General features: G+C 49.5%; 1 protein-coding gene across 1 annotated transcript in view; it reads right to left on the reverse strand.

Moving 5' to 3' along the window:
* Positions 1-27,569, reverse strand: part of SH3RF3 (SH3 domain containing ring finger 3) — a 159,388-nt gene that overhangs the window by 28,829 nt on the left and 102,990 nt on the right. Inside the window, exons 5-7 of the mRNA XM_055540234.1 lie at positions 23,297-23,370; positions 9,226-9,396; positions 7,506-7,759 (exon numbers count right to left, since the gene is read on the reverse strand). Coding sequence (XP_055396209.1) covers positions 7,506-7,759; positions 9,226-9,396; positions 23,297-23,370 — 499 coding nt within the window. The remainder of the gene's footprint in view (positions 1-7,505; positions 7,760-9,225; positions 9,397-23,296; positions 23,371-27,569) is intronic.

Genomic DNA, 27,569 nt, shown 5'->3' on the forward strand with positions numbered 1-27,569 from the left:
ATGCTGAATAAAATTGTTTCAGAATATTTGTGTCTAAGAAAAGAGAACTCGGCTAAAACACCTGTACAGATTTCACAGAACTAAACCACTGGAGAAGAAAAGAACATTTCCCAAGAGAGGTGGGGCTCACTCCACAGCTGGTACGAGGGTTAGAGTCCATGGGCCCTCAGTCGCCCGCCTGGCAGGACCCAAATGTGCGCCTGTTACCGCCTAAGCCTGCTGGTCTGTGACACCAGAGTAGATGTGGGCTGCTGGAGGAAGGACTGTGGACATGCCATTGCTCTCAGTCTGCCCCCTACTCCTCTAACCCATCATCTCAGTAACTCTGGGCCCCTGAATCCTGCTGGCTCTCACAGGTCCACTCCGCCTCCCAGGACTGGGTTCAGTGGGCGCTTTACAGAAAGCAAGTGAGTGAAAGATGATCTGCTTATTGTCACCTCTGTCCTTCCCTCACTCTCAGGCCATCATGTCCTGTCACATGGAGGAGCAGATGCTGGAAAGTCCACAACTTCAGGGCCATCTCTGTCTGGACACAACCCCTCAGCCTCCAGGCCCAGGGCGTGCACTCAGTTTCTCCTGTCCATCATTCTGCCCCCTCCTGTAGCTAACCCCGCCCTCAGGCCAGAGCTAGACTCACCTCCAAGTCCAGGTGGGGCTCCATTCCCTCCCCTACTCCAGGAGGGGTCTCAGTACAGAGCATGCCCAAGAAAGGCTCAATACTGACCACCCCTAGGAGGGGGCTCAGTACTGACCACCCCCAGCAAGGGGTTCAGTACTGACCACCCTCAGCATGGCCTTCGTCCTTAGACATCCTCAAGGGGCCGCCTGTCGGTCTTCTGCAGGAGGTGAGAGTCAGCCAGCACCATCAGCTTCATCCCGGAGCCTAGGAGGCCAGCACGTCAACTCTCTTGTGTCCCATTTGTTTACATCCACACAATTGCTTCTTGAAGTATCAAAATTAACCATGCTCTCTGTGTCCAGAACAAGGGGCAGGAGTCCCACATGATTCATTCTTCCAGGAGCCTCAACTCACTTCCATACCAGAAACACCGCTTCTCACCCCATTCTTCCATCATGTTATCTGGACAAAAGCAACTGTGACTCCTCTCTCATCAAATTAATGGACACTTTTATGTTTTCAGAAAAAGTACTTATTGATCCAGTCATTTGTCTTCACACCAATACCACACTGATGACTGCGGCTTTATCAGTCCAGTTCAGTTCAGTCACTCAGTCATGTCTGACTCTTTGTGACCCCATGGACTGCAAAATACAAGGTTTCCCTGTTTATCACCAACTCCCGGAGCTTACTCAAACTCATGTCCATCGAGTCAGTGTCGTTCTCTGTCATCTGCTTTTCCTCCTGCCTTCAATCTTTCCCAGCATCAGGGTCTTTTCCCATGAGTCGGCTCTTCATATCAGGTGGCCAAAGTATTGGAGTTTCAGCTTCAGCATCAGTCCTTCCAATGAATATTCAGGACTAATTTCCTTTAGGATGGAAAGGGACTCTCAAGAGTCTTCTCCAACACCATACTTCAAAAGCACCAATTCTTCAGCACTCACCTTTCTTTATAGTCCAACTTTCACATCCATACATGACCACTAGAAAAACCATAGCTTTGACTAGATGGACCTTTGTTGGCAAAGCAATGTCTTTACTTTTTAATATGCTGTCTATGTTGGTCATAGTTTTTCTTCCAAGGAGCAAGCGTCTTTTAATTTCATGGCTGAAGTCACCATCTGCAGTGATTTTGGAGCCCCCCCCAAATAAAGTCTGTTGCTGTTTCCATTGTTCTCCCATCTATTTGCCATGAAGTGATGGGACTGTATGCCATGATCTTTTCTGAATGTTGAATTTTAAGCAAACTTTTTCACTCTCCTCTTTCACTTTCATCAAGAGGCTCTTTAGTTCCTCTTTGCTTTCTGCCATAAGGGTGGTGTCATCTGCATATTTGAGGTTATTGTTATTTCTCCTGGCAATCTTGATTCCAGCTTATGCTTCATCCAGTCCAGCATTTCTCATGATGTACTCTGCATATAAGTTAAAAAAGCAGGGTGACAATATACAGCCTTGATGTACTCCTTTTTCTATTTGGAACCAGTCTGTTGTTCCATGTTCAGTTCTAACTTGCTTCTTGACCTGCATACAGATGTCTCAGGAGGTAAGTCAGGTGGTCTGGTATTCCCATCTCTTGAAGAATTTTCCACAATTTGTTGTGACCCACATAGTCAAAGGCTTTGGCATAGTCAATAAAGCAGAGTTAGATGTTTTTCTGGAACTCTTTTGCTTTTTCGATGATCCAACAGATGTTGGCGATTTGATCTCTGGTTCTTCTGGCTTTTCTAAATCCAGCTTGAACATCTGGAAGTTCATAGTGCACGTACTGTTGAAGCCTGGCATGAAGAAATGCGGCTTTACAATGTGTCTTAAAATCAGTGTTAGCTTTCAACTTGTTTTTTTGACCAAGGTCCTCTGCATGCCTATATGAATCTAGGTAGTAGATTTTCAGGTTCTACCAAAAAATTGGGTTAGATCTTGATTGGCACTCCACTGACTCCATAGGTCAGTTTTTGGAGAATAAACACCTTAACAACATTAAGTTTTCTTACTCCTAAATAAAGTATATCTCTGTAAATATTTAAGACTTCCTTAATTTCTTTCTTTAATTTGCAATATTTTGGAGTGTTCAAGTCTTATTCATCTTTTATCAGGTTTAATCCTAAGTAATTTATGTTTTTAATGCTATCAAAATTGGTATCATTTTTAAAATGCCAATTTCCAAAAATCATTCCTGGTATAGAGAAACAAAATTGACTTTTGTATGTTGACCTTGTATTCTGTAACCTTTGTGTAGATGCCTGTTTCCACCTGGTATGTTTTTCCTTCTTTCTAAAGACTACTGTTTGACATTTTTCATGGTATGTGATGACATCTTTTTAACTTCACTGTGTCTGAATAATTCTTTATTTTGCTTTCATTTATGAGAGACATTTGTTGGGTGTAGAATCCTAACTTGACAGATGCATTTCTTTCAGGACTTGTTAGGTTTTCCACTGTCTTCTCACTTGCAGTGTTCCTGACAAGAAATCTACTGTCGCCCTTATTTTTTCCTACACTATGTATCTTTTCTTTATTGCGACTTTCAAGGTTGTCTTCATCACAGATTTTGAACAATTTGATCATACTTTGCCTTGTTGTAGTTTTCTTCATGTTTCTTGTGCTTGGGAGTCACTGAGTGTCACTGATCCATGAGTTTACAGCTTTTATCAAATTTAGAACATTTTTGGTCATTATTTATTCAACTCATTTTTCTGTTCCACCCTTGTCTCCTTTACTTTGGGGACTTCAATTAAAAATATATTTGGCAACTTGAAATTGTCCTGCCGCTCTGTTCATTTTAAAAAATTCTCTTCTCTCTCTTTGTTTCATAGTTTCTATTGCTAGATCTTCAAGTTCACTATTATTTTCTAAGCAATGTCTAAGCTGCCATTAATGCCATCCAGTGTGTATTCTTGATCTCACACTGTGTAGTTATTTTTAGAAGCTTGATTTCAGTCTTTAAAATATCTTCCATGTTTCTACTTACCTTTTTGAGCATATGAAATACAATTATAACATCTTTTTTAGCATCTTTGTTCTGGGTCAGCTTTGATGACTGGTTGGTTGATCTCACCTCTGTGGGGCATGTTCTCCCTGCTCTTCTGCATGCCTGGTGCTTCATTATTGCCATCAGACACAGGTGGGTGAGGTGTGGCTGCCCCAGCCAGGTGAGCTCCTCTGCATGGTAGCTGGTGTCCTGGGAGCCGGCTGGTGGGAACAGGCACTTCCCAGCAGAGTCCTTGTGCTCTTGGCCCACGTGGTCCCTCACATGCCTGCCCATCAGTTCTCAGTGTCCTGAGCCAGGGACATTGCACTCTCTGGAGCTCGGTCATCCAGACCCTCATCTCCATACCCCCACCCAGGGAGCCTTCTGGACTGGCCCCATGCTCTCCCTGTGCTGACTCCTGGCCTTCTCCCCAGGAGGTGAGCTAGGACCTTCCTCTGTGTTCTCATCTCTCATGGATCACCATCCTTGGTCTTCTAGTATCCAGTGTCTCAAAACCACTGTTTTATATATTCCTTGTTTTTTTTCAGTTGTTTCTGGTGGGAGGGTAAATCCTGACCTCATTGCTTTATCTTGGCCATAAGCAGAAATCTAGCTTTATCCCTTACATATAAAAATCTGGTTATATCTATTATTTTAAATTCTCTTAGGAGCCCTGCTGCCCACAGGATAAAAACTGAGGTTCCTTGACCCAGTGGAAGAGAAACAGCCCGATCTGCTCCCCTCAGCTTTGTCACAGGCCTCACAGCCGCCAACACGCCTGCCCTCTGGGGCTCAGAGCCTCCCTCGTGCTCCACCATTGCACGCTCTGCTCTGAGCTTTAGACCTAACGTCCACCTTGCCTCTGCAGAGAAACTGTCACCAACACTCTGCTCCTCCTTCCCACCTCTGTCTCAGTCACACTAAAACAGTCAGAATCACTCCAAGCACAAACTGTGGCCCTGCTCATCTCCATGCCTTCGTGGCCAGAATTCCCCATCTGTTTGGTCCACTCAGGTACTTCTGTCTGTCCTTTAGGAACCAAGGCAGCATCACATCCTCCTGGAGATGGTCCACAGGCCCCTCCGCAGTCACCCCCTCCTTCCTCCTTGGTTTGAGGGGTCCAGGGGGGTCCACCCCCACTGCTCCCTATACCTTCACACTCCCCAAGCCTTCACCCAGTGCTTTTCAAACTCCACTGTAACCTGGGTCTCCTCATCTTCCTAAGGTGGGGGATAGAAATGGGTCCAGACCCCAGCAGAGCCCTGGTGCACCCAGCCCTCTCCCAGTGCATTTTGCTGATAAATGAAGGGCCATGTGGGGCCCTTGCCCTCTGGGCACCATGGCCAAGGCAACCAGGCCTTTGTCCATGACTGTGGTTTTGGTCTGAGGACACTAACAAGGATCTCCCAGGTGCTGGAGCTGGGGTTTGCTGAGATGGGGCAGTCACTGCAGTGAGCAATCCCCTGCCTGTGCACACTGTCAGGAGTGTGTTCTTGCTCTCCAGACACAGAAGGAAGTGGAAAATGCTGTGGGGACTCCAGATACATAATTACTGCTATGATGGGGGCATCCTGTATCCTGGCTGTGGCACATGAGTTGGGGACGAGCCCTGGGCTGGAACACACCCAGCATGCCATTAAACCATCCTGTGCCTCACTCTCCCACACGTGAATTAAACAGATGGAAGAGCATGCCTGTTACCCATGCTGGTTACCATGGTGATTGAGGACTGAGAGAGTGTTCTGCTCTGGCTTGCCGATTTCTTTGATTCTGCTGTTATTCCATTCCATAAATGAGATGGGCAGGTCATATTCCTCCTTGAACTGGTGGGTTCCTGACATGGTGGAGTGTGGACAGGCCCTCGTAGGGCACTTGGTGCAGAGCTGGGTGGCTGGGATGGATGTACACTCCATGAGAGGCAGGCCTGCTGTGGCTCTCAGCATCATGGAGCACAGAGCAGGCTGGGGAATGGATGAGGGGGTCACAAGCAGGAGGCCCTGCCTGGGAGCTCCAGGCCCAGGAGACCAGCACCTCAGTGCATGTCTCCCCAGCCGTGCAGCAGAGGGCGGGCACTCCCTGGGCACGCTATCTCTAGGCCTCAGGGGCTGCATCCACAGCTGGAGGCTACAGTGAGCACCATCAGCTGCCCTGAGCCATGGCCAGATGGAAGGTAATGGCTGGGCCGAGAGGTTGGCCACAGGTGACATCGCTGCAGATTCTTCCAGGGCAGAGACAACTAGCTCTTCTCCAGGGCCCTACTGGCCAGGTGAAAAACAGACCTCACTTTTCACTAATTTAAGGGAAAAAAAAACATATATGAAGGACTCTTGTTGTTCAGTTGCTAAGTCGTGTCTGACTCTTCGTGACCCCCTGGACTGCAGCACACCAGGCTTCCCTGTCCTTCATCATCTCCCACATTTACAAAGTGAGTCTTAGCAAACCTACATGAAGGCAGGGCCAAGCCCACCCACGGGGCTTCCTTGGTACAGAGCCCACTGTGGCTGAATGAGAACACCCAGCATGAGGCTGGACACCAGGGTGGGGCTGCTGTCGGGGACTTTCCTGGTGGCTCAGTGGATAAGAATCCACCTTCCAATGCAGGGCACACAGGTTTGATCTCTGCTCCAGGAAGATTCTACACGTAACTAAGCCCATGTACTATTGAGCCTGTGCTCTAGAGCCCGTGAGCTGCAACTACCGAGCCTATGTGCCACAACTACTGAAGCTCAGGCACTCTAGAGCTCCACAACAAGAGAAGCCACCACCACGAGAAGCCCGGGCACCACAATAAAGAATAGCCTCCACTCTGCAACTAGAGAAAGGCTGTGCACAGGAATGAACACCCAGCACAGTCAAAAATAAAATAAATAAATTGTTGTTACTGTTTAGTTGCTAAGTCGAGTCCAACTCTTGCAACCCCCTGGACTGTAGCCTGCCAGGCTCCTCTGTCCGCGGGATTTCCCAGGCAAGAATACTGGAGTGGGTTGCCATTTCCTTCTCCAGGGAGTCTTCCTGACTGAGGGAATAAACCCGCTCTCGTGCACTGGCAGGTGGATTCTTTACCACTGAGCCACGAGGGAAGCCCAAAATAAAATAAATAAATAATTTGGAGAAAAAAGACATTCTGAGAAAGAGATTATTTTTGAGAATGGGGTGGGAGTGGAGAGGAATTCTGAATCATTTAAATGAAACTCAGAGGCACGTCCTCCCATCCTGGGTCCCGTTCACCGCACAGTGACAATGTTACTGGCTTATGTGTCGGAAAGTTACTGGCCTGGCTCCCAGGAGGACCACGTGAGTCAAGCTTAGCAGTTCTTCTTAGCTGACTGCCAAGCTGCCAAGCAAGATGCGTTTACCCTGTTCACACCTTCAGGAACCTCCCCACACTTCCTCTCATCTCATGCTACACTGGGAGCCACCTAGACTGTCCTGACTTTTGATTGGTCTTCTACTGATGAAGCTGCATGAGGAGCAGTGGCCATCACTCCTCAGCCTCAAAGCATCTCAGGAAGCACCTCTGTGGATTGGTCTCATTACCAGCTCTGTCCTGGGTGGGGCAGGGAGGGGGCGGTGCTGCCTCATCAGAAGACCCCTTGGTGCCTGGCATGCAGATGCAGGTGACCCACAGTGGCTCACAGGGCCACCCAGAAGTGCCAGGGTTACCTCACTGGTCCAGCCAGTCCTCTTGCTGTACTAAGTGTATAAACACCTGTGAATTTTCTAATCCACTCCAGCTACAGGACAGGCTATGAAGATATGTCAACATGTTCCCCAGGACTAGCATAAATTCATGATTACAGGCCACCCCTCCACAGACCGCTCAAGACCTGGGCCAAAGGACACTCATAACTTGTGTCCCTGAGATCAGCTTCCTCAAATTTTCCAGCAGAGTGAGGTCCCCAGGAGGCTGCTACATACCAGTGGGGCCGGCGCTCCGGGCCTGGCTGGCTGCTGGCTGGACTGTGTGCCTCAGACAACTGCCCAGTGGGGGAGAGGCGGCCTGGTGCTGAGCTGGGACCTGGGCTGTGGTGAGGGGAAGGGCTGGCCTCAGGGCCGTGGCCGGGCTGCTCAGACTCCCACCGCCTGGGTGCATGGTTGTGGCCATCCCTTTGGCCAGGGGAGACCCTCCGACTGCATTATTCCGGGGTGGTCCAGCCCCTCCTACAGGAATCCTGAGGAAATGAACAGAATGAAGTCAGGGGAGGGCACAGATACACTCACGCCACACAGACTGATGAAGCACCGCTCAGCCCCTTGTCTCTGAGAGCTGGAGGCCACGCCATCCAGGACAAGTCCTACAGCAGCACCACGATGACCTGGGCATGTGGTGCCCAGAGACCCGGCTGAACAGCAGAGCCCCTGACAACCACACAGTCTCTCCACCTGCATATGTGACAACCAGTGAAAGAGCCATAGGAAACAGGGAAGTGATGCTAATCAGATATTTTGTTCCAGAGTCACTGCCTTGATTTAGTCTAACAAACAGCTGTGTGTCCCCAAACAGAGGCAGAAGGAACGGGCTTGGCACATCTGGCAGGCAGCAGGAGGCAGGGGCCCGGCTCCTTCTGGATGAGGGACTCCTGGGAGTCCAGGAAAGGGCGCAGACAAGCCTTGTGTTTGTGGTTTTACCGCAGACTTTCCAGAGAAAGTGATGTGGAGAGTCCAGGACACACCGTGGAGCACAGGACTCTGAGACAGGCCCCAGTGGCTCCTCCCCCTGCACGGGCCAGCCTGAACCATGCACCAGCACCAAGCGTGTGGGGCTGGGGTGGGGAACTCCTAGGATCCATTATCAGGATCACATGCCTTCCATTTGTCCAAGAGCCGGAAAAACTCCCCATCTGTCTCCTCTGGATCTCAGCTGTGAGGCTTGGGGAGCCACCCATGGTAGGAGCAAGCAGAGCCTCTGCAGAGCAGCTGTGGGGAGAAGGGCCTCTCTGCACAGGGCCACAGGGCCACAGGGCTCACAAGGTGGGCCTTTCCAGGAGGGTATGGGGGATGAGGCTCCCGGGCCTGCTGCTGTGAAGGTACAAGTCAGGCTGTGTCAGTGCAGGTCTGGGTGTTTACTTTGCTTGGAGTCTTAACAGGGGGTGGGGTGGGGGTTCTGTAGCAGGTCTCTGCAGGTCCTGGGCTGTGAACACAGGGCTGAGGCATCTGGGGCTCCCCAGAGCGAGGCCAACCCTAAACCAAACCTGCAGGGGACGCCCCTCTCCATGAAAACATCTGACAACCCTGGGTCACCTCGAGCTAACTATTAAACTTGCTTTTACCAGTTTATAAAAATAATGTAACAGTAAATTTGTAAAACACAGGAAATGACAAGGAAAGAAAAAAATTAATTACTCATAATGTTCCACTCAGTAATAATGGTTAACTTTTGGGAACATGAAATCTTTCCTTCACGTGTGTGAATGGCGTGTGCCTTTTGCACACACACCCACTGTACTCATATGTGTGCACACATACATGCATGCACCTGTGCCCACAAGATCCGGCCCTGTGACATGCCCCCGTGTGGTGCTCTGGCTCCTCCCGGCCACCTTCTCCCCGGGGCAGCGGGCAGAAGGAAGGCAGGCGGGGCGTGGTCCCTGGTCTCCACATGGCTGCGGCCACAGGAGGCGGGTAGCGAGGGCCTCACCTGGAGACGGGTGTCACATAGTTGCCAGGGAACACGCCTGAGAGTCCGGTGCGCAGGGCCGTGCCCTTGAACCAGCCATCCCGGCACTTCTCCAGGACGCGGTACGTGTCGCCCTTGCGCAGCTCCAGCTCGTCACTCTTCTGGGGCTTGTAGGCATAGAGCGCCAGGTACCTGCGGGCAAGAGGCAGGTGGTGAGCAGTGCCGCGGACAGAAGGGTGCCCTCACACACTTGGCGGGCAGTCAGGGGCCAGGAGGAGCCCCCGGGGAAAGACCCCTGGAGCCACAGGCTCCACACCCTTCGCCAACCTGCAGGCTGAACTCAGAGAAGCCCTGCCAGGACCAGATGAGGGGCCAGCTGTCTAGGTCCATTTTGTTCTCTTTTCTCTGATTAATACCTGATGCTCTGGAGAAAGCAATGGCACCCCACTCCAGTACTCTTGCCTGGAGAATCCCATGGATGGAGGAGCCTGGTGGGCTGTAGTCCATGGGGTTGCTAAGAGTCGGACACGACTGAGCGACTTCACTTTCACTTTTCACTTTCATGCATTGGAGAAGGAAATGGCAACCCACTCCAGTTTCTTGCCTGGAGAATCCCAGAGACGGGGGAGCCTCGTGGGCTGCCGTCTATGGGGTCGCACAGAGTCGACATGACTGAAGCGACTTAGCAGCAGCAGCAGCTCTGGGCAAGAGAAGGCTTTAGGGAAAACGGGTGAACTACGCAGCTTTGGGTGGGTTTCCTCGTTTAGTCCCACCTGCCCACTCACCCAGCCATGAAAACTGGAGGAGATTTGGAGGCCCTTTTAAAGAAAAACCAGCCCAATTAGGGACTCCTGAGATAGGTGACTAACTGAAATTCTACTTTCAAGATTTTCTAACAGCTTGGTGGTGTGAGCCCTAGCTGAGGGCTGAGACACTGCACTCCTCACTTGCCAGGACTCTTTGAAATATCCTGAGCCCCTGGCACCACCCTCAGAACCTCTGATAAGTGCTTTGCTACTTTGGGGGTTTGTGGAAGGGATTGTTTGACCTAACAGAGAGAGTGGTTTCAGGCAAAAACCCTGCTTGCAAGATCTGGGGAGGAAAAGTGGTGGGGGCTTCACTCCAACAAAGAAACGAGATGCATTAAAACAATTTTTTTTGGCTGTAACCATGTGGCATGTAGGACCTTAGTTCCCTGACCAGGGATCAAACATGTGCTCCCTGCAATGGCAGCATGGAGTCTTCACCGTTGGACCGCCAGGGAAGTCCCAAGATGCATTTCTAAAGAAGCATCATCTCCTGGGCCTCCTTTCAGGATGGGCCTGGTGGGCACACTGCCCCTGCTGGGCCCCAGGAGCCTCCTTCTTTGCCTCCTAGCCACCCTCCCAGCCTCCGGGACTGGGTGACTTCAGGGGCTACCTGTACTGTCCACTGCCCAGTGGAGCATGAAGCTGTGTACAGAGGGCCATCCGAGGGTGAAGTGCTGTCCCTGCTGGGGAGAGTAGGACCTCGGGCAGCGAGCGAGAGGCTCAGAGGTCCCAGTAGCCAGGGCAGCCCTCCCCTCCACATGGCACAGTCCCCCCACACACCCAGCAAGCCTCCCCCACACCTAGCATAGTGCCCACTGGCACCTACTTTCACAGTGGCGTCAACCCAGATTCTAAAAGACAGACATGTGTTAGCAACTGCAGCAAAGGCCCGACGAGCTGTGTGTATGTGTGTGTGTGTCTGTCTGTCTGTGATCCAGGGAGGGGTCTTCAGATGACAGAGTGATCTCTGGGGATGAGCTGATGATCCCCCTCAAAATCCTGGAATTCCCGAGCCATTCAGGGAACAAGGTTTGTGTTCACCTCTCAGGTTCTTCCCATCACAGTGAGAATGAGTTATTTTCAGACTGTGGGCCTTAAGGCACCCTGATTAACCTTTACATTGAAACAGTCTTCTTTCAAAATCCCACTTGTACTTTAGAGAAACACACCGTGGTTCCTAATGAGGTAATAAAGGCAGAAAACAGGCAACAGAAGTGAACTTGGCTGAAACCACCACCTGACTCCCCAAACTTGGACCAACTACGGGCCCCATTGGGTGGGGGCACCTCCTCCCCCACTCTTGCCTCTGGGACCATGGGCTCTGCTGAGCCGAGTCGTGAGCGGGTCTGCAGGCATATCTGGATTTATCCTGTGTCCTGCCTCCTCTAGAGTCATAGCAGTGGGAGGCGATGTTTCCTTCTGGTTTCAGCTGTTCATTCATTTACTAGACGCCAGTGGTCCTGGCGCCCTCAGGCGCTAACCATGCAGGGAGATAGGCTTGCTTCTAAGGACCCCTTCACCCCAGGGGACGGGGCACCCTCCTCCATCATCAGTCAGAACTGTTTAGGAGGCGCTGCCATCACCTGTGGGACAGCGTGCAGAGCCCATCCCCCTCAGGTGTCTGGAGTCCGGACAGGGTGGGAAGCTGGAGTCTGTTATGGTCTTGCTGGAGCCCCACATGAGCTCTGAGGCTGGGCTACTTACTCATTTCACAGCTGAGCAAACTGAGGTTCAAAAAGATGGAGTGTCTCTGTTTATGCAGTGAGTTGGAGGCAAGCAGTTGTTCTTGGCCCCAGGGCCTGGTAGGCCCCGTAAGAAGCTGGGGTGAGGCCGGGAGCAGGGGGCCCTGAGGCCCGCTGTCTTCATCTTATTGTGAATTCATTCTCCGAGGAGCAATCTGTTCTCTGGTTTCAACAGTTCAAGTTCAGTCTTTCCGTGTGCACTGCTGGGGGGTGGAGTGTAAACTAATCTGACTTCACCTGGCACACCCCCTGTCCCCCAACCTGTTCCCTTCGATGCCTCAGGGGAAGCCAGACTGCCTTGCCAGCGTTTTTCCTGCACGTGGGGCTGCTTGTCTGCCTGCGGCTCGTGCGCAGGCCTGGGATGCTCCGGAGGGGCTGGCGGCTCCCAGCCTGATGTCTGCAGTTCTGTGGTCCCTGGAGTGCAGTGGTCACTCAGGCCCGGTCCGAGTGTGGCCACAGGGAAGGGTGCATCGTCTGCACCTCTTCTGTCCCCACCCTCTCGTCCGTGCCCGCCAGCCTGGAGGGTGCCCTCGGCAGGGCCTTGGAGCTGCAGGCCGATGCCCACAGAGCCCAGGGCCGGGAGAACCAGATAGCGCCCGCAGGATTTCCGGTACTCCACGTGCCTCTCCCCTCAGCCTCCCCTCCACTCCTCCTCCACTCCCTCTCTACTCCTTCCAAAGGACTTCAGCTCTGCACATGCCTCGATAGAGGACACAGAGCCGGCTGCTCCAGAACTGGCCTGGGATTCATTTGTCTCGGTGGATTCACTCACAAGGCTGGTACTGAAGGTACTTGGTTCAGACAAGAGTGGGAGGTCTGGTTCACAACGCTCTCCCCATGGCCGGGTGGCCAGCAGGGGGCTCTCCTGCCCATTGGAAGAGGCGTCCCCGCCTCCAGGCTGATGCAGCCCTGGGGGAGTGAGTCTGGGGACACGTCAGCCCCTTCCCCGGTGCCCTCGGCTGGACAGCATGCAGTCTGGACACGCGGCAGCTGTGGCCGCCCAGCCTTTACTTGCAGCTGTGTTCCCATAAGCAGCCTGCTGGGAACAGCCACCGCTCACCGCATAACTGCTCTTTTCTATGGAAGATCTTCACTTGCTGCTAATTGTCTATAGACTCTAATCAAGCAGTGATTAAAAAATTTTAGCGCCTTCATTAACTTCACACCCTTCTGCCTCCATATGATGGCTTGCTCATTTCTTCCGAAATAAGTGAGATTCTCTCTCATCCTCCTGCAAAGAGCCTGCTCCTGCTCCTCTAGGTGCCAGTGCCGCATGGACTCAGGCCAGCAAAACATGTGCCTGCTTGCTGACCTTCAATCAGCAGGATCGGCTGAGGAAAGGGTTTCAGATAGCGGCACAGGACACTCCTGAACTTGTCTTTTCCCAGGAAGACAGCAAATCCACAACCACATTATGGGACCACCTCCTCAGAGAGGGACCTGAACACTGGATGGACAGAGCCTCCACCACTAAGGGCAGGAGGACAATAGAGAGCACAGGAGACAGAGAGATGGACTTGCCAGGAGACCCCTCCCCAGCCACCACGGTCCAGTCAGAAGGGACTCAACCCCTCGATCCCGCTCAGGAGAGACCAGCCCCCCAAATACCTGGCTTTGAAAACCAACAGAAAATACCAGGAAAACTACAGAAGCACCTGGAATGGAAAACGTGCTCTCAGTGGGCCTGTATGCAGACTTATTCAACCCAGAAACCAGCATAAAAATACCAGACTGAATAGTGCACAAGCCACTGAGTAATGTGGCAGCATGTGCCAGGGGTCAGAAGCCAGGGGGGACGCTCCCTGGGGACTGACTCACTAGCTGGAGCCATTTCAGAAATTGCAGGCTACCCTGTTATGCCACCCAGTGGGTACAATTTTGGAATGTTCCATCTAACTTGTCATATCTTTTTGCCTTTTCATACTGGCAAAAATATCAATAATCTCAGATATGCAGATGACACCACCCTTATGGCAGGAAGTGAACAGGAACTAAAAAGTCTCTTGAAGGTGAAAGAGGAGAGTGGAAAAAGCTGGCTTAAAACTTAACATTCAAAAACGAAGATCATGGCATCTGGTCCTATCACTTCATGGCAAATACATGGGGAAACAATAGAAACAGTGACAGACTTTATTTTCTTGGGCTCCAAAAGCATTGTAGATGGTGACTTCAGCCATGAAATTAAAAGACGCTTGCTTCTTGGAAGAAAAGCTATGACAAACCTAGACAGTATATTAAAAAGCAGAGATATTACTTTGCCAACAAAGGTCCATCTAGTCAAAGCTATGGTTTTTCTAGTAGTCATGTATGGATGTGAGAGTTGGACTACAGAGAAAGCTGGGTGCCGAAGATTTGATGCTTTTGAACTGTGGTGTTGGAGAACACTCTTGAGACTCTTGGACTGTAAGGCTTGAATCTCCTTGGACTGCAAGGAGATAAAACCAGTCAATCCTAAAGGAAATCAACCCTGAATATTCATTGGAAGGACTGATGCTGAAGCTCCAATACTTTGAATACCTAATGCAAAGGGCTGACTCATTAGAAAAGACCCTGATGCTGGGAAAGATTGAAGGCAGGAGGAGAAGGGGATGACAGAGGATGAGATAGTTGGATAGAATCACCGACTCAATGGACGTGAGTTTGAGCAAACTCCAGGAGACAGTGAAGGACAGGGAAGCCTGGTGTGTTGCAGTCTGTTAGGTTGTGAAGAGTTGGATGCAACTGAGTGACTAAACAACAAAATCTAACCTGTCAGCATCAGTGGATGTGCCCTGATGAAGCCCACCCACCCCTGCACCTAGGTGAGGTCTCGCCCTGGCTGAGTGAGAACTCTGCCCACCACTGTCCAGCAGCTGCTGTGGCTGGGGCCACACACCAGTGTGCCTAAGCAGTAACTACAGCCCCCCACAATAGGGGGAACATACCACCCACAGAGGGGACCCTCGAGTGCCTGGCTCTGGTGGCCAGGCAGGCTGGTGCCTCTGGGCCCCACAGGATGTCTCCTAAACAAGGCCACTCCTACAAGACATGGAGACCCAGCTGATTTACTAATACACAGACACAAACATAGAGAATCAGGCAAAATGAAGAGACAGAAGAGCATGTTGCAACTGAAAGAAAAGATAAAGCCTCAGAGAAAGAACTAAACAAAACAGAGATAAGCAATCTATCCATTAAAGAGTTAACACTAATGGTCATCATGATGCTCACACCAAACCCAGAAGAATGGACCTAGTGGACCTAATGGACACATATAGAACAGTCCATCCAAAAGCAGCAGGATGCATATTCTTCTCAAGCACACACAGAAGGTTCTCCAGGATAAATCATATCTGTTTACAAACAGTCCTCCATGAATGTACAAAGATGGAAATCATATCAAGCATCTTCTTGACCACAATTATGGGAAACCAGAAATCAATCAAAAGAAAAATTGGAGAAAACCAAAAAAAAAAAAAAATCATGAACATGAATGGGCCACTGAAAAGAAATATCAAAGAAGAAATTTTAGAAATACCTAGAAACAAATGAAAATGGAACCACAATGATCCAAAATCTATGGATCACTGCAAAAGCAGTTTTAAGAGGGAAGTTTATAGTGATATGAGCCTACTTCAGGAAATGAAAAATCTCAAATAATCGAACCTTACACCTAAACAGAAATGATCAACAGATCAACAGAAAACAACAGAAATGATCAGTGAAATTAAGAGCTGGTTCTCTGAAAAGATAAATTCTCCAACTTCTAGCTAGGCTTATCAAGAAAAAAAGAGAACTGGTCCAAACAATAAAGTCAGAAAGGAAAAAAGAAGTTATAACTGATACCACAGAAATATAAAGGATCATAAGAGACTACTGAGAACAATCACATGCCAACAACCTGGAAGAAATGAAAAGATTTCTAGAAACATAATCTTCCAAGACTGAACCACGAAGAAAGAGAAAATCTGAACTGACTGATTACAAGTTAGCAGACAAAATTAGTGACCAAAATTCTCCCAAGGAAAAAAAAAATCTCAAAGAAATAATCTTAGTTTTACTGATCATTTTTGTTGTTTTCTTAGTCTCTATTTCATTTATTTCTGCTCTGATATTTATTATTTCCTTCCTTCTACTAACATTCGGTTTTGTTTTTCCTTCTTTTTTCTAGTCCTTTAGGTGTAAGATTCAATTATTTCTTTGAAATTTTTCGTGTTTCCTGAGGTAGGGCTTCACTGATGAGTTCCACAAAATATTCAAAGATTTAATATCAAATTTCAGATTGTTTGTGACAAACATAGGTGCAAATATCTTTAAAAATGTTAGCAAATCAAATTCAAAAATATACTAAAAGGTTCATACGTTGTGACCAAGTGGACTTATTCCAGGGATGCAAGAATGGCTTAACATCTTCAAATCAGTGTGATAGATACTCCATATTAACAAACTGAAGAATAAAAACCATATGATCATCTCAGTGAATATTGAAAAAATGTTTGACAAAATTCAATATCTACTTATGATAAGAACTCTCAACAAAGTGGATACTGAACAAACATATCTCAACATAATAAGAGCTATATATGATAAGCCCACAGCTAACATCAAGAGAACACACTGGTCATAGCAAACACCCTCTTCCAATAACACAAGAGACGACTCTACACAGGGACATCACCACGTGGTCAATACCCCAACAGACTGATTATATTCTTTAGGGCCGAAGACGGAGAAACTCTATACAGTCAGCAAAAACAAGACCTCGAGTTGGCTCAGATTATTAGCTCCTCACTGCAAAAGTCAGGCTTAAATTGAAGAAAGGAGGGGAAAACTACTAGGCCATTCAGGCATGACCTAAATCAAATCTCTTATGATTACACAGTGGGGGTGAAAAACAGATTCAAGGGATTAGATCTGGTAGACAGAGCGCCTGAAGAACTATGGGTGGAGGTTCATGTTTGTCCTGTACAATAACATTGTACATTGTACAGGAGGCAGTGATCAAAACCATTCCAAAGAAAAAGAAATGCAAGAAGGCAAAGTGATCATCTACAGAGGCTTTACAAATAGCTGAGGAAAGAAGAGAAGTAAAAGGCAAAGGATAAAGGGAAAGATATACCTGACTGATATCTGATAGACAGAGTGCCTGATGAACTACAGATGGAGGTTCCTGACATTGTACAGAAGACAGGGAGCAAGACCATCCCCAAGAAAAAGAAATGCAAAAAAGCAAAATGGCTGTCTGAGGAGGCCTTACAAATAGTTGTGAAAAGAGGAGAAGCGAAAAGCAAAGGAGAAAAGGAAAAATATACCCATTTGAATGCAGAGTTCCAAAGAATAGCAAGGAGAGATAAGAAAGCCTTCTTCAGTGATCAGTGCAAAGAAAGAGAGAGAAACAATAGAATGGGAAAGACCAGAGATCTCTTCAAGAAAATTAGAGATACCAAGGGAACATTTCATGCAAAGATGGGCTCAATAAAGGACAGAAATGGTATGGACTTAACAGAAGCAGAAGCTATTAAGAAGAGGTGGCAAGAATACACAGAAGAACTGTACAAAAAAGATCTTCACGACCCAGATAATCATGATGGTGTGATCACTCAACCAGAGCCAGACATCCTGGAATGTGAAGTCAAGTGGGCCTTAGGAAGCATCACTACGAACAAAGTTAGTGGAGGTGATGGAATTCCAGTTGAGCTATTTCGAATTCTAAAAGATGATGCTATGAAAGTGTTGTACTCAATATGCCAGCAAATTTGGAAAACTCAGCAGTGGCCACAAGACCGGAAAAGTTCAGTTTTCATTCCAATCCCAATGAAAGTCAATGCCAAAGAATGCTCAAAATACCGCACAATTGCACTCATCTCAAATGCTAGTAAAGTAATGCTCAAAATTCTCCAAGCCAGGCTTCAACAGTAATGTGAACCGTGAACTACCAGATGTTCAAGCTGGTTTTAGAAAAGGCAGAGAAACCAGAGATTAAATTGCCAACATCCGCTGGATCATCAGAAAAGCAAGAGAGTTCCAGAAAAACATCTATTTCTGCTTTATTGACTATGCCAAAGCCTTTAACTGTAGGGATCACAGCACACTGTGGAAAATTCTGAAAGAGATGGGAATACCAGACCACCTGACCTGCCTCTTAAGAAATCTGTATGCAGGTCAGGAAGCAACAGTTAGAACTGGACCTGGAACAACAGACTGGTTCCAAATAGGAAAAGGAGTACGTCAAGGCTGTGTATTGTCACCGTGCTTATTTAACTTATATGCAGAGTACATCATGAGAAACCCTCGGCTTGATGAAGCACAAGCTAGAATCAAGATGGCTGGGAGAAATATCAATAACCTCAGTTATGCAGATGACACCACCGTTATGGCAGAAAGTGAAGAAGAACTAAAGAGCCTCTTGATGAAAGTAAAAGAAGAGAGTGAAAAAGTTGGCTTAAAGCTCAACATTCAGAAAACAAAGATCATGGCTTCTGGTCCCATCAGTTCATGGCAAATAGATGGGGAAACAGTGGCAGACTTTATTTTTGGGGGCTCCCAAATCACTACAGATGGTGACCGCAGCCATGAAATAAAAAGACACTTACTCCTTGGAAGAAAAGTTATGACCAACCTAGAGAGCGTATTAAAAAGCAGAGATACTACTTTGCAAACAAAGGTCCATCTAGTCAAGGCTATGGTTTTTCTATTAGTCATGTGTGGATGTGAGAGTTGGACTCTAAAGAAAGCTGAGTGCCGAAGAATGGATGCTTTTGAACTGTGGTGTTGGAGAAGACTCTTGAGAGTCCCTTGGACTGCAAGGATATCAAACCAGTCCATCCTAAAGGAAATCAGTCCTGAATGTTCATTGGAAGGACTGATGTTGAAGCTGAAACTCTAATACTTTGGCCACCTGATGTGAAAAGCTGACTCATTAGAAAAGACCGTGATGCTGGGAAAGATTGAAGGTGAGAGAACAAGGGGATGACAGAGGATGAGATGGTTGGATGGCATCACTGACTCAGTGGACATGAGTTTGAGTAAACTCCAGGAGTTGGTGATGGACAGGGAGGCCTGGCATGTTGCAGTCCATGGGGTCGCAAAGAGTTGGACACAACTGAGTGATTGAACTGACTGACTGACTGACCCAACTGAATGCAGAGTTCCAGAGAATAGCATGTAGAGATAAGAAGGTCTTATTAAATGAACAGTGCAAAGAAATAGAAGAAAAACAATCAAATGGGAAAGATTAGAGATCTCTTCAAGAAAACTGGAGGTATAAAAGGAACATTTCATGAAAGGATGGGCACAACAAAGGACAGAAATGGCAAGGACCTAACAGAAGCAGAAGAGATTAAAAAGAGGTGGCAAGAATACACAGAAGAACTATACAAAAAAGATCTTAATGACCCAGATAACCATGTTGGTGTGGTCACTCACTTAAAGCCAGACATCCTGGACTGTTAAGTCAAGTGGGCCTTAGAAAGCATACTATAAACAAAGCTAGTGGAGGTGATGGAATTTCAGCTTAGCTATTTCAAATCCTAAAAGATGATGCTGTCAAAGTGCTGCACTCAATAAGGCAGCAAATTTGGAAAACTCAGCAGTAGCCACAGGACTGGAAAAGGTAAGTTTTCATTCCAATCCCAAAGAAGGGCAATGCCAAAGAATGTTCAAGCTACTGTACAAGTGTGCTCATTTCACATGCCAGTAAGTTTGTGCTCAAAATCCTTCAAGCTAGGCATTAGCAGTATGTGAACCAAGAACTTCCAGAACTTGGTTTTAGAAAAGGCAAAGGAACCAGAGATCAAATCGCCAACTTTCCTTGGATCGTACAGAAAGCAAGGGAATTCCAGAAAAACACCTGCTTCATTGACTGTACAAAGCCTTTGACTGTGTGGATCACAACAAACTATGGAAAATTCCTAAAGAAATGGGAGTACCTGGGAGTACCTGCCTCCTGAGAAATCTGTATGCAGGTCAAGAAGCAACAGCTAGAACCAGACATGGAAAAACTGACTGGTTCAAAATTGGGAAAGGAGTAGCTCAAGGCTGTATATTGTCACCCTGCTTATTTAACTTATATGCAGACTACATCATGTGAAATGCATGGCTGGATGAAGCACAAACTGGAATCAAGACTGCCAGGAGAAATATCAACCACCTCAGATAGGCAGATGATACCACTCTAAAGGCAGAAAGCAAAGAGGAACTAAAGAGCCTCTTGATGAAAGTGAAAAAGCTCACTTAAAACTCAACACTCAAAAAATCTAAGATCATGGCATCTGGTCCCATCACTCCATGGCAAATAGAAGGGGAAAAAGTGGAAGCAGTGACAGATTTTCTTTTCTTGGGCTCCCAAATCACTGCAGATTATGATTATAGCCATGAAACTGAAAGATGCTTGCTCCTTGGAAGGAAAGCTATGACAAACCTAGACAGCATATTAAAAAGCAGAGAGATCACTTTGCTGACAAAGGTCCTTATAGTCAAAGCATAGTCACGTACAGATGTGAGAGTTGGACCATAAAGAAGGTGAGCACCGAAGAATTGATGCTTTTGAATTATAGTACTGGAGAAGACTCTTGACAGTCCCTTGAACTGCAAGGAAATCAAACCAGTCAATTCTAAAGGAAATCAACCCTGTATATTCATTGGAAGGACCAATGCTGAAGCTCCAATATTTTGGCCACCTGATGAGAAGAGTCGACTCAATAGAAAAGACCCTGATGCTGTGAAAGACTGAAGGCAAAAGGAGAAGGGGACAGCAGAGGATGAGATGGTTAGATACCATCACCAATTCAAAGGACATGAGTTTGAGCAAACTTTAGGAGATAGTGGAGGACAGGGGAGCCTGGTGTGTGACAGTCCATGGGGTTGCAAAGAGTCAGAAACAACTTAGGACTGAAAAACACCAAAAACAAAACATAATACTCAACAGTGAGAAGCTAAAAGCATTTCCTCTAATATCAGGAACAACACAAGGATGTCCACTCTTGCCACTTTTTTTCAACATAACACTGGAAGTCCTAATCATAGCAATCAGACAAGAAAAGAGAAATCCATGCAGGAAAAGAAGTAAAATTGTCACTGTTTGCAGATGACATGATACTATACATAGAAAATCCAGAAGATGTCACAAAGAAACTACTAGAAATCTTCAATGAATTTAATAAAGTTGCAGCATATGATATTAATATATAGAAATCTAGCAACAAACTGGAGAAGGCAATGGCACCCCACTCTTGCCTGGAAAATCCCATGGACGGAGGAGCCTGGTAGGCTGCAGTCCATGGGGTCACTAAGAGTCGGACACGACTGCGCGACTTCACTTTCACTTTTCACTTTCATGCATTGGAGAAGGAAATGGCAACCCACTCCAGTGTTCTTGCCTGGAGAATCCCAGGGACAGGGGAGCCTGGTGGGGTGCCGTCTATGGGGTCGCACAGAGTTGGACACGACTGAAGCGACTTAGCAGCAGCAGCAGCAGCAACAAACTACCCAAAAGAAAAATGAAGAATACAATCTCATTCACAACTGCATCAAAAAGAATAAAATATCTAGGAATAAATTTACCCAAGGAGGTGAAAACAATGAAAACTATAGGACATTGATGAAAGAAACTGAAGAAGACACAATAAATGGAAAGATATTTTGTGCTCAAGGATTAGAACAGTAAATACTGTTAAAATGTTCATACCACCCAAGACAGTCTATAGGTTCAGTGCAATCCCTATGAAAATTTCAATGGCATTTTTCATAGAACTAAAACAAATAGTTCTAAAATTTGTATGAAATCACAAAAGACATCAAAGATCCAAAGAAACCCTGAGAAAAGAACAAAGCTATATTTCAAAAGATAGAGCTACAGAATACATATATTAAGGTGCAGGAGCCAGTTAAACTCATGCTGGCCACCATCCAGGTGACGACCACCATGACCAGCAGACACATTCCTGCCAAAATGCTCATTATCCTTTGAAAGGTGGATCGGACTCCCTTCTGTCAGCCAAACAGCCATGCTCTGGGGTGAAGCAGAGGGAGTGGGCAGGGAGGGCTTGGGACCACACTGACCCCTCAAGCCCTAAGGCCAGGGGAGGGAGGTCTGGGGGAGAAATAAGTCCCTACACACTCTGCCCCAAACTTAAGCTCTCTGTGATACGGAGGGTCCTCGGGTGGCTGAGGCCTCCAGAATGTTCTGATGGCTCTCTGGGGTGATACTCCTGGAACTGGTAACCTTCTGGGGTCCGAAGCAGAGCCGCCTTCTTGGTGCCTGACGGGGCCACAAGAGCAGGAGGTGGGCTGCCACCAGGACCCTCAGCGTCCAGCAGGGGAGGACTGACTGACTCTGAACAAGGGAATAGCTCCTGAGAGCCTGCATGCCAGGCACCTTGTTGGGGATAACAAGATGAAACCCCTGGGCTTGTCCTTGAAGAGCTCTCCTGTCCCGCCTCGCACTCAGGAAGCGACAGGAGCCCCACTGTCTCCCACAGAACAAGCTGCTTCTTCAGAAAAGTGTCTGGCATCCAGTTTTCAAGAGTGAGACGACTGCCCGGCCTGCCCTGGTGTCCCGTCCCCAGGCTGAAGCACAGACCTGGCTGGAAGGGAGCGCCTCCTGTCCAGTGTTGTCCTGAATTTCTTCCTGAAGACTCTAGACAGCACCTACTAACCTGCGTCCCCTCAGGAAGCTGTGTAAAGGGGGCGGGTCCCCAGGCCCTTGGTTGGGTCTGCTGTGGCAAGAACCCAGTTCTCACAGAGCGAGCAGGTAAGGGAGGCGTTGGGGGAGTCCCATCTGCCGCCAGAAGAGGGCGCGCGTCGGGACTGGACTCTGCAGCCGAGCCTGCACAGCGGACGGATGCAGTCGCCTCCTGGGAATCCTACCTAAGACAGGCAGGCTGCACTGTGAAAGCCTCGCGTGCTCGAGACCCTCAGTGTTCCGCAGCGACACAGACTGACACTCTGGCCGTTCTGGACCCTGGGAGCTTTCCACACTGCCACGTTGTTTGCCAGATTCACACTCTCCACCTTAAATGTTCGTTCAAGTAGCTGAACAGCAGTTACTTGACAGCAGCCGGCAAGGTGCTCTTCAGAACGCTCTTGAACGGCGATGTTAAATGGCACTTTTAGAAGCTGTCATTTAACAAGAGCAGATTCTCTTAACAGACAAACATTTCACTTCCCAGCAGCCTTCATCTGGCTCGATTTGGTGATGACAAGCAGCTCGTTTTGGGGAGTGGGACGACTGGAGGCTGCGTCTGGGCCGTTGGTGGCACCCGCTTCTCCGGTCATCCTCTGCCCTATGGGGCCCACGCCCACCTCCTCAGGGGCCTCTGGGGCCCTTTTCCTGAGTGATCAGTCGGTGTCATCAAATGTCTGGACCACCCTCCTGCTCTCACCGAACGTTGGAGAAGCAGAGATGCTGATGAACCTGCCAACCTGTTCTCCAGGCTGCCCCATCAGCAGTCCTGAGAGCACAGAACCAAGTGGGTGACACACTAGAAAACCCCACACAGACACGCTAGTAGGGTGGGGGTAGGTACGGAAAGCTGGGGCCCCAACACATAAATGGCAGCTCACACGTTGAGAGGCAGCTGGACTCTGGGAGCCATGCTCTGCTGTTCAGTCGCTGGGGTGGATCCGGCCGAGGAGTCCTGGAAACAAATAAGAAGACACAGTGAATGGACTGCAGGCTCCCGGGGGAGCCTGGCAGCCAGTGAACCCTGTCCCTCCCACAGCTGCTCAGGAAACTGCTCCTGCCCACGTCTGGTTGGACAGCGGATGCAGCATTCGACTTGCAAGGAGATGGGGGTGGGGGAGAGGGCTGCCTTTATTCTCAGGACTTGAATTAGTTACTCCTGTGTTTGTCCAAGAAAAGCCAGACAAAACTTTTCATGCTTCAAGATGTAAGCTTATTTAAAACCACATCCCTGAGCGCTAAGGAAAACCAGTCCCTCCACAGTGAACACAGCGGCTAGAGCGGATAGGATGTGAAACACGGCATCTCGCCTGACCAGGCACGCAAAGCCTCAAGGGTCCACTCTGCAAGATGACGGAGGGACGACCCCTCGCAGGTGATTCCTGCTGAGTGCCAGGCACACGGTGAGCTGCTGAGGGGCTGGCTGAGGCAGAAGGAGCCAGTCCACCCGGTTTGCTACAGCAGCTCCAGGAAACTCAACAGGGGAGGACCCCGGGGGTTGGTCTTGCTTCTCACTGACTCTGACCCTCTTGATTCCTCTCAGAAGGACCCTGTGGTTACAATGGCCCAGAGGGTCCAGGACTGTCTCCTAGCTCCATTTTCTGGTCTCCTGCCAAGGGAGGCAACACACTCATGGGTTCTGGGGATCAGGACTGGACATATTTGGGGCCACCATTCCCCCTCTACCAACAGGACAAGTGGATTCAGGCGAGGAATGGCTTGCAAGACAAGGAGCATTAAGTCTCCGTCCTTAGTGACTGGCAGGACAGAGATACTGAGTGAAGGGAGTGGGGAGTGTGAGGCCTGGGGGAGGCCATGGGCTGGACACTGGACACAGTGAGTCTGATGTGCTTGGATCCTGAGGATGATGCAGCAGGAAGCTGACCAGGGGCTGGGGAGTTGGAGCACGGCCTGGACATGTGCGTTCAGGATCAGCACAGGGTCCCTGAGCCCTGAGCTCTCAGCCTGTGACCCTAGGCGCGTTACACCCTCGGGCCCTGACTTCTGCCCCGACCACAGCTCAGGGACAGGGACAGTGTGCATCCCACTCAGAACAGCTGGGCACCAGACAAGACTGTGAAGCCTCGTCCCCAAGAATCAAGCAGTGAAGACAGGGCCTGGAGGGATGAGGAAATGGCCATCGAGGGGCCTCACCTTCCAGGTGAGTTGGAATATTAGACACAGTAACTCACAGCTGCAAGCAAGGAAATGCTGGCCTCATCCTTTCTACAGCCACTGGAGGTCAGAGGTGAAGATTCAGCCTTGAGAAAGAGCGGAGGAAGGACAGAGGCTGACCTGAGACTCTGTCTACTAACCAGCATCCCCCACACGACAGGGAGAAGGAACTGCACAGGTGGGTGTGGACAGCTGCATGGAGCACATCGAATGGGACTGGGTGAGAGAGCTGGACACCCAGGTTTAGCTTGTTTCTATAAGACAGTCTGCTTCCATTGGGAAATTTACATACAGATGATAAAGCCAGTCTTACGGAGTTGGGATTTGAGTTAATTTTTTAAAAATTGTTCAGGTTTTCCATCATTTTACTACCAACAGTGAGTGGTTCCAATACATTTTCAAAGTGAGATACACAGAATGACAGAGTTCAATTATTCGAGGTCTGTTTCAAGATCAAGCTTTGGTTGATGTGACCACGTGTTTCTTGGATTCCATACATCCCACCTTTGTGGGGGGCCAGGAGGGGCCAGGAGAGGACTGTGGGCGACCCTGCAGATCAGCCACTCTGCTGACCAAATCTGGGCACTGTGGCCACAGTGCCATTGGAGAGCCTCAGCCGGACGGCAGGACCCACAAGATGACGGGCTTGGATGGAGCTAGACTCACAATCCACCTCTTATCAGAGGGCTCCTATGCAAATAAAGCCTCCTGAAACAGCTACCAGCCAACAGGCACCACACGTGAAGCCCCATGACCTGGCATGGCTTGCTGAATCCTGCTGTGCCTGGAGGTAGCCTTCCCCGGTGTCTCTCTGCACCTCACTGCTCTCCAGCCACTCTGGCCATGATTTACCCAGAGGAGACAAGCTCAGATGAGGCTGCCTCTGCCTCCCGGCCAAAGGAGGGATAGGTTGGTGTGGCTGAGCTCTGAGCCGCAGAGCTGAACCTATGGACCTGGCCCGTCACTCTGGATGACAGATGCTGGGGGCAGGAGGACAGGGCGCTCACCCAGCATTGGGGCCACGAGGATGCCCTACAGGAGCCACAGGGGAGCAGTGCTGGGCCCTCCCTGGTCACCAGGCCCTCAGCTGAGATCGGACATGACAGAGGCCACAAAGCAAATAAGTGGGATTTCAGGGCAGACCCTCCGTTAGAGCAGGGATGCAGGCATGAGAGGCCACACCTGTGATAACCCCTTTTCCCAAGGTCAAGGTCGAGATGAAGAACATCTAAGACCAAGCCTACTGAGCCGGGGCTCCCATAGTCCCCTGCAGCGTGGAGCCCAGATGAAGGCCCCTTTGACATTGTACCCAGTGGTGGGAGCCCCGCTGGGACTTCCTGGTGGGGCAGGATCCCACCCATCCCGCTCCGAGTTCTGTCTTCACCTCTGTTCCTACTGAGAGAGAGTGGAGGGCTGTCCCCCGATGGCAGCCAAGGACACAGGTCCAGCGAAGGAGGACGGGGCCGCAGACATGGCGGCCCCTCCAGGAGCCAGTGAGGCAGGCTTCTGCTAACCCCAGGGGAGACACGGCATCGGGATTAAGGGCTTGGAAGCACCAGGCATCCCATGTGCCTCCAAGTCATGGCAGCCCATCCCTGGAGGACGGCGCTGACCAGAGGCGCAGAAACTCTGAGGTCGTTCAGTGCAGCCCCATGCCCTCTGCTGTGACCACGTGGAACAGGCTTCCCGCCCTGTCTGGGGCTTGTCTCCTATCTGAGGGCTGGAGGCTGATTCCGCTTTGATTTTTAATAACTTACTTTTAAATGATTCTGGGCCTGAAGGAATTAGCGAGGGCTTGGTAGGAGTGAGGGAACTGAGCAAGAATGAAGGAAGGAAGGAGACCGCTCCAGCGCTTTCAGATAAAATTATTGGGAATGCAGCCCTGGGACAGGCTCTTCCTGCCTCCGGGTGACGGCTCGCCCCTTCCCCCTCCCCCTTCCCCCGCCCCACCTCCGCCTCGGCCCCGGCTCCTTCCTCCCTCCGCCCCGGCCCCGCCCCTCCGTCCCGGCCCCGCCCCTCCGTCCCGGCCCCGCCCTGTGCCTGCGGGAAGGTGTTCGCTGAGATGAGGCAGAATCTATTCAGTAGACTCCTAAAGGCCGCGAGCTGGGACTTAGCCCCGGAGGCTAGCACAGCCCAACCAGGGGAGCCGCCAGCAGGGTGAGGACGTGGGTGGCACAGTCCTCGGGGCCACTAACCACGGGGCGGCCGACCCCAGTGACCCATCTGGCCTCGTTCAGCAATGGTTCACGGAGCATTTGACAGGAGTCTAGGACGAGCCCCAGAAGACGTGATTCTAAACCGTCAGGTTGTTACTAGACGCCGGAGGCCGCACCGCGGCGTTTCCCGGGGCCCCTGAGCAGTAGCCGGGAACCTGGCCTTTAATTTCCCACTGGGATTAATAAAAGGGAAAACGGTCTGTGGGTTGGTGGACTGCACCCCTGCTAAAAGGGGCTCCAAGTCACTTTCCTTGATGCAGACCAAGACCCTAAGAAGAAACATCTCACTTTCATTTTAGTATGTGTCCAGAAAACAGTCATCACCCTGAGGAGCTGGGAAATGGGCAAGTTCCCTCATCACTTGCTACCACCCGGGAACGCAAGGTGGAAAACAGTCTCAGGAACATGCTTCCCAAATAAAACTTCAGAATAAAACGTTTACAGCCAAACTCTTTGCTTAGTTCCAAGAAGAACAGCTAACAGCCTGAAGGGCCAGGGTGACCGGAGGCAGGGTCTGGGTGGTGAGCTCGGCCAGGCAGAGCCTGGCCTGGGCTGGCCAAGCTCGCACCTGCAGCTAGAGGTCAGAGGCCGAGGATCTGAAGGAAATGGTTTGTTCTGGGAGAAGGATCCATTGCACTGTGCCAACAGAACATCCACAGTTCTCTCCATTAGCCCAAGAAAAGCTGGCTGGCCACGCAAGACGGAGGCCGATGGGAGGCCAAGCTCACCTCAAGTGGCTCCACTCACACTTCATCTGAATGGG

Source organism: Bubalus kerabau, chromosome 11 (assembly GCF_029407905.1).
Source record: "Bubalus kerabau isolate K-KA32 ecotype Philippines breed swamp buffalo chromosome 11, PCC_UOA_SB_1v2, whole genome shotgun sequence".
Classification (NCBI taxonomy): Eukaryota; Metazoa; Chordata; class Mammalia; order Artiodactyla; family Bovidae; genus Bubalus; species Bubalus kerabau.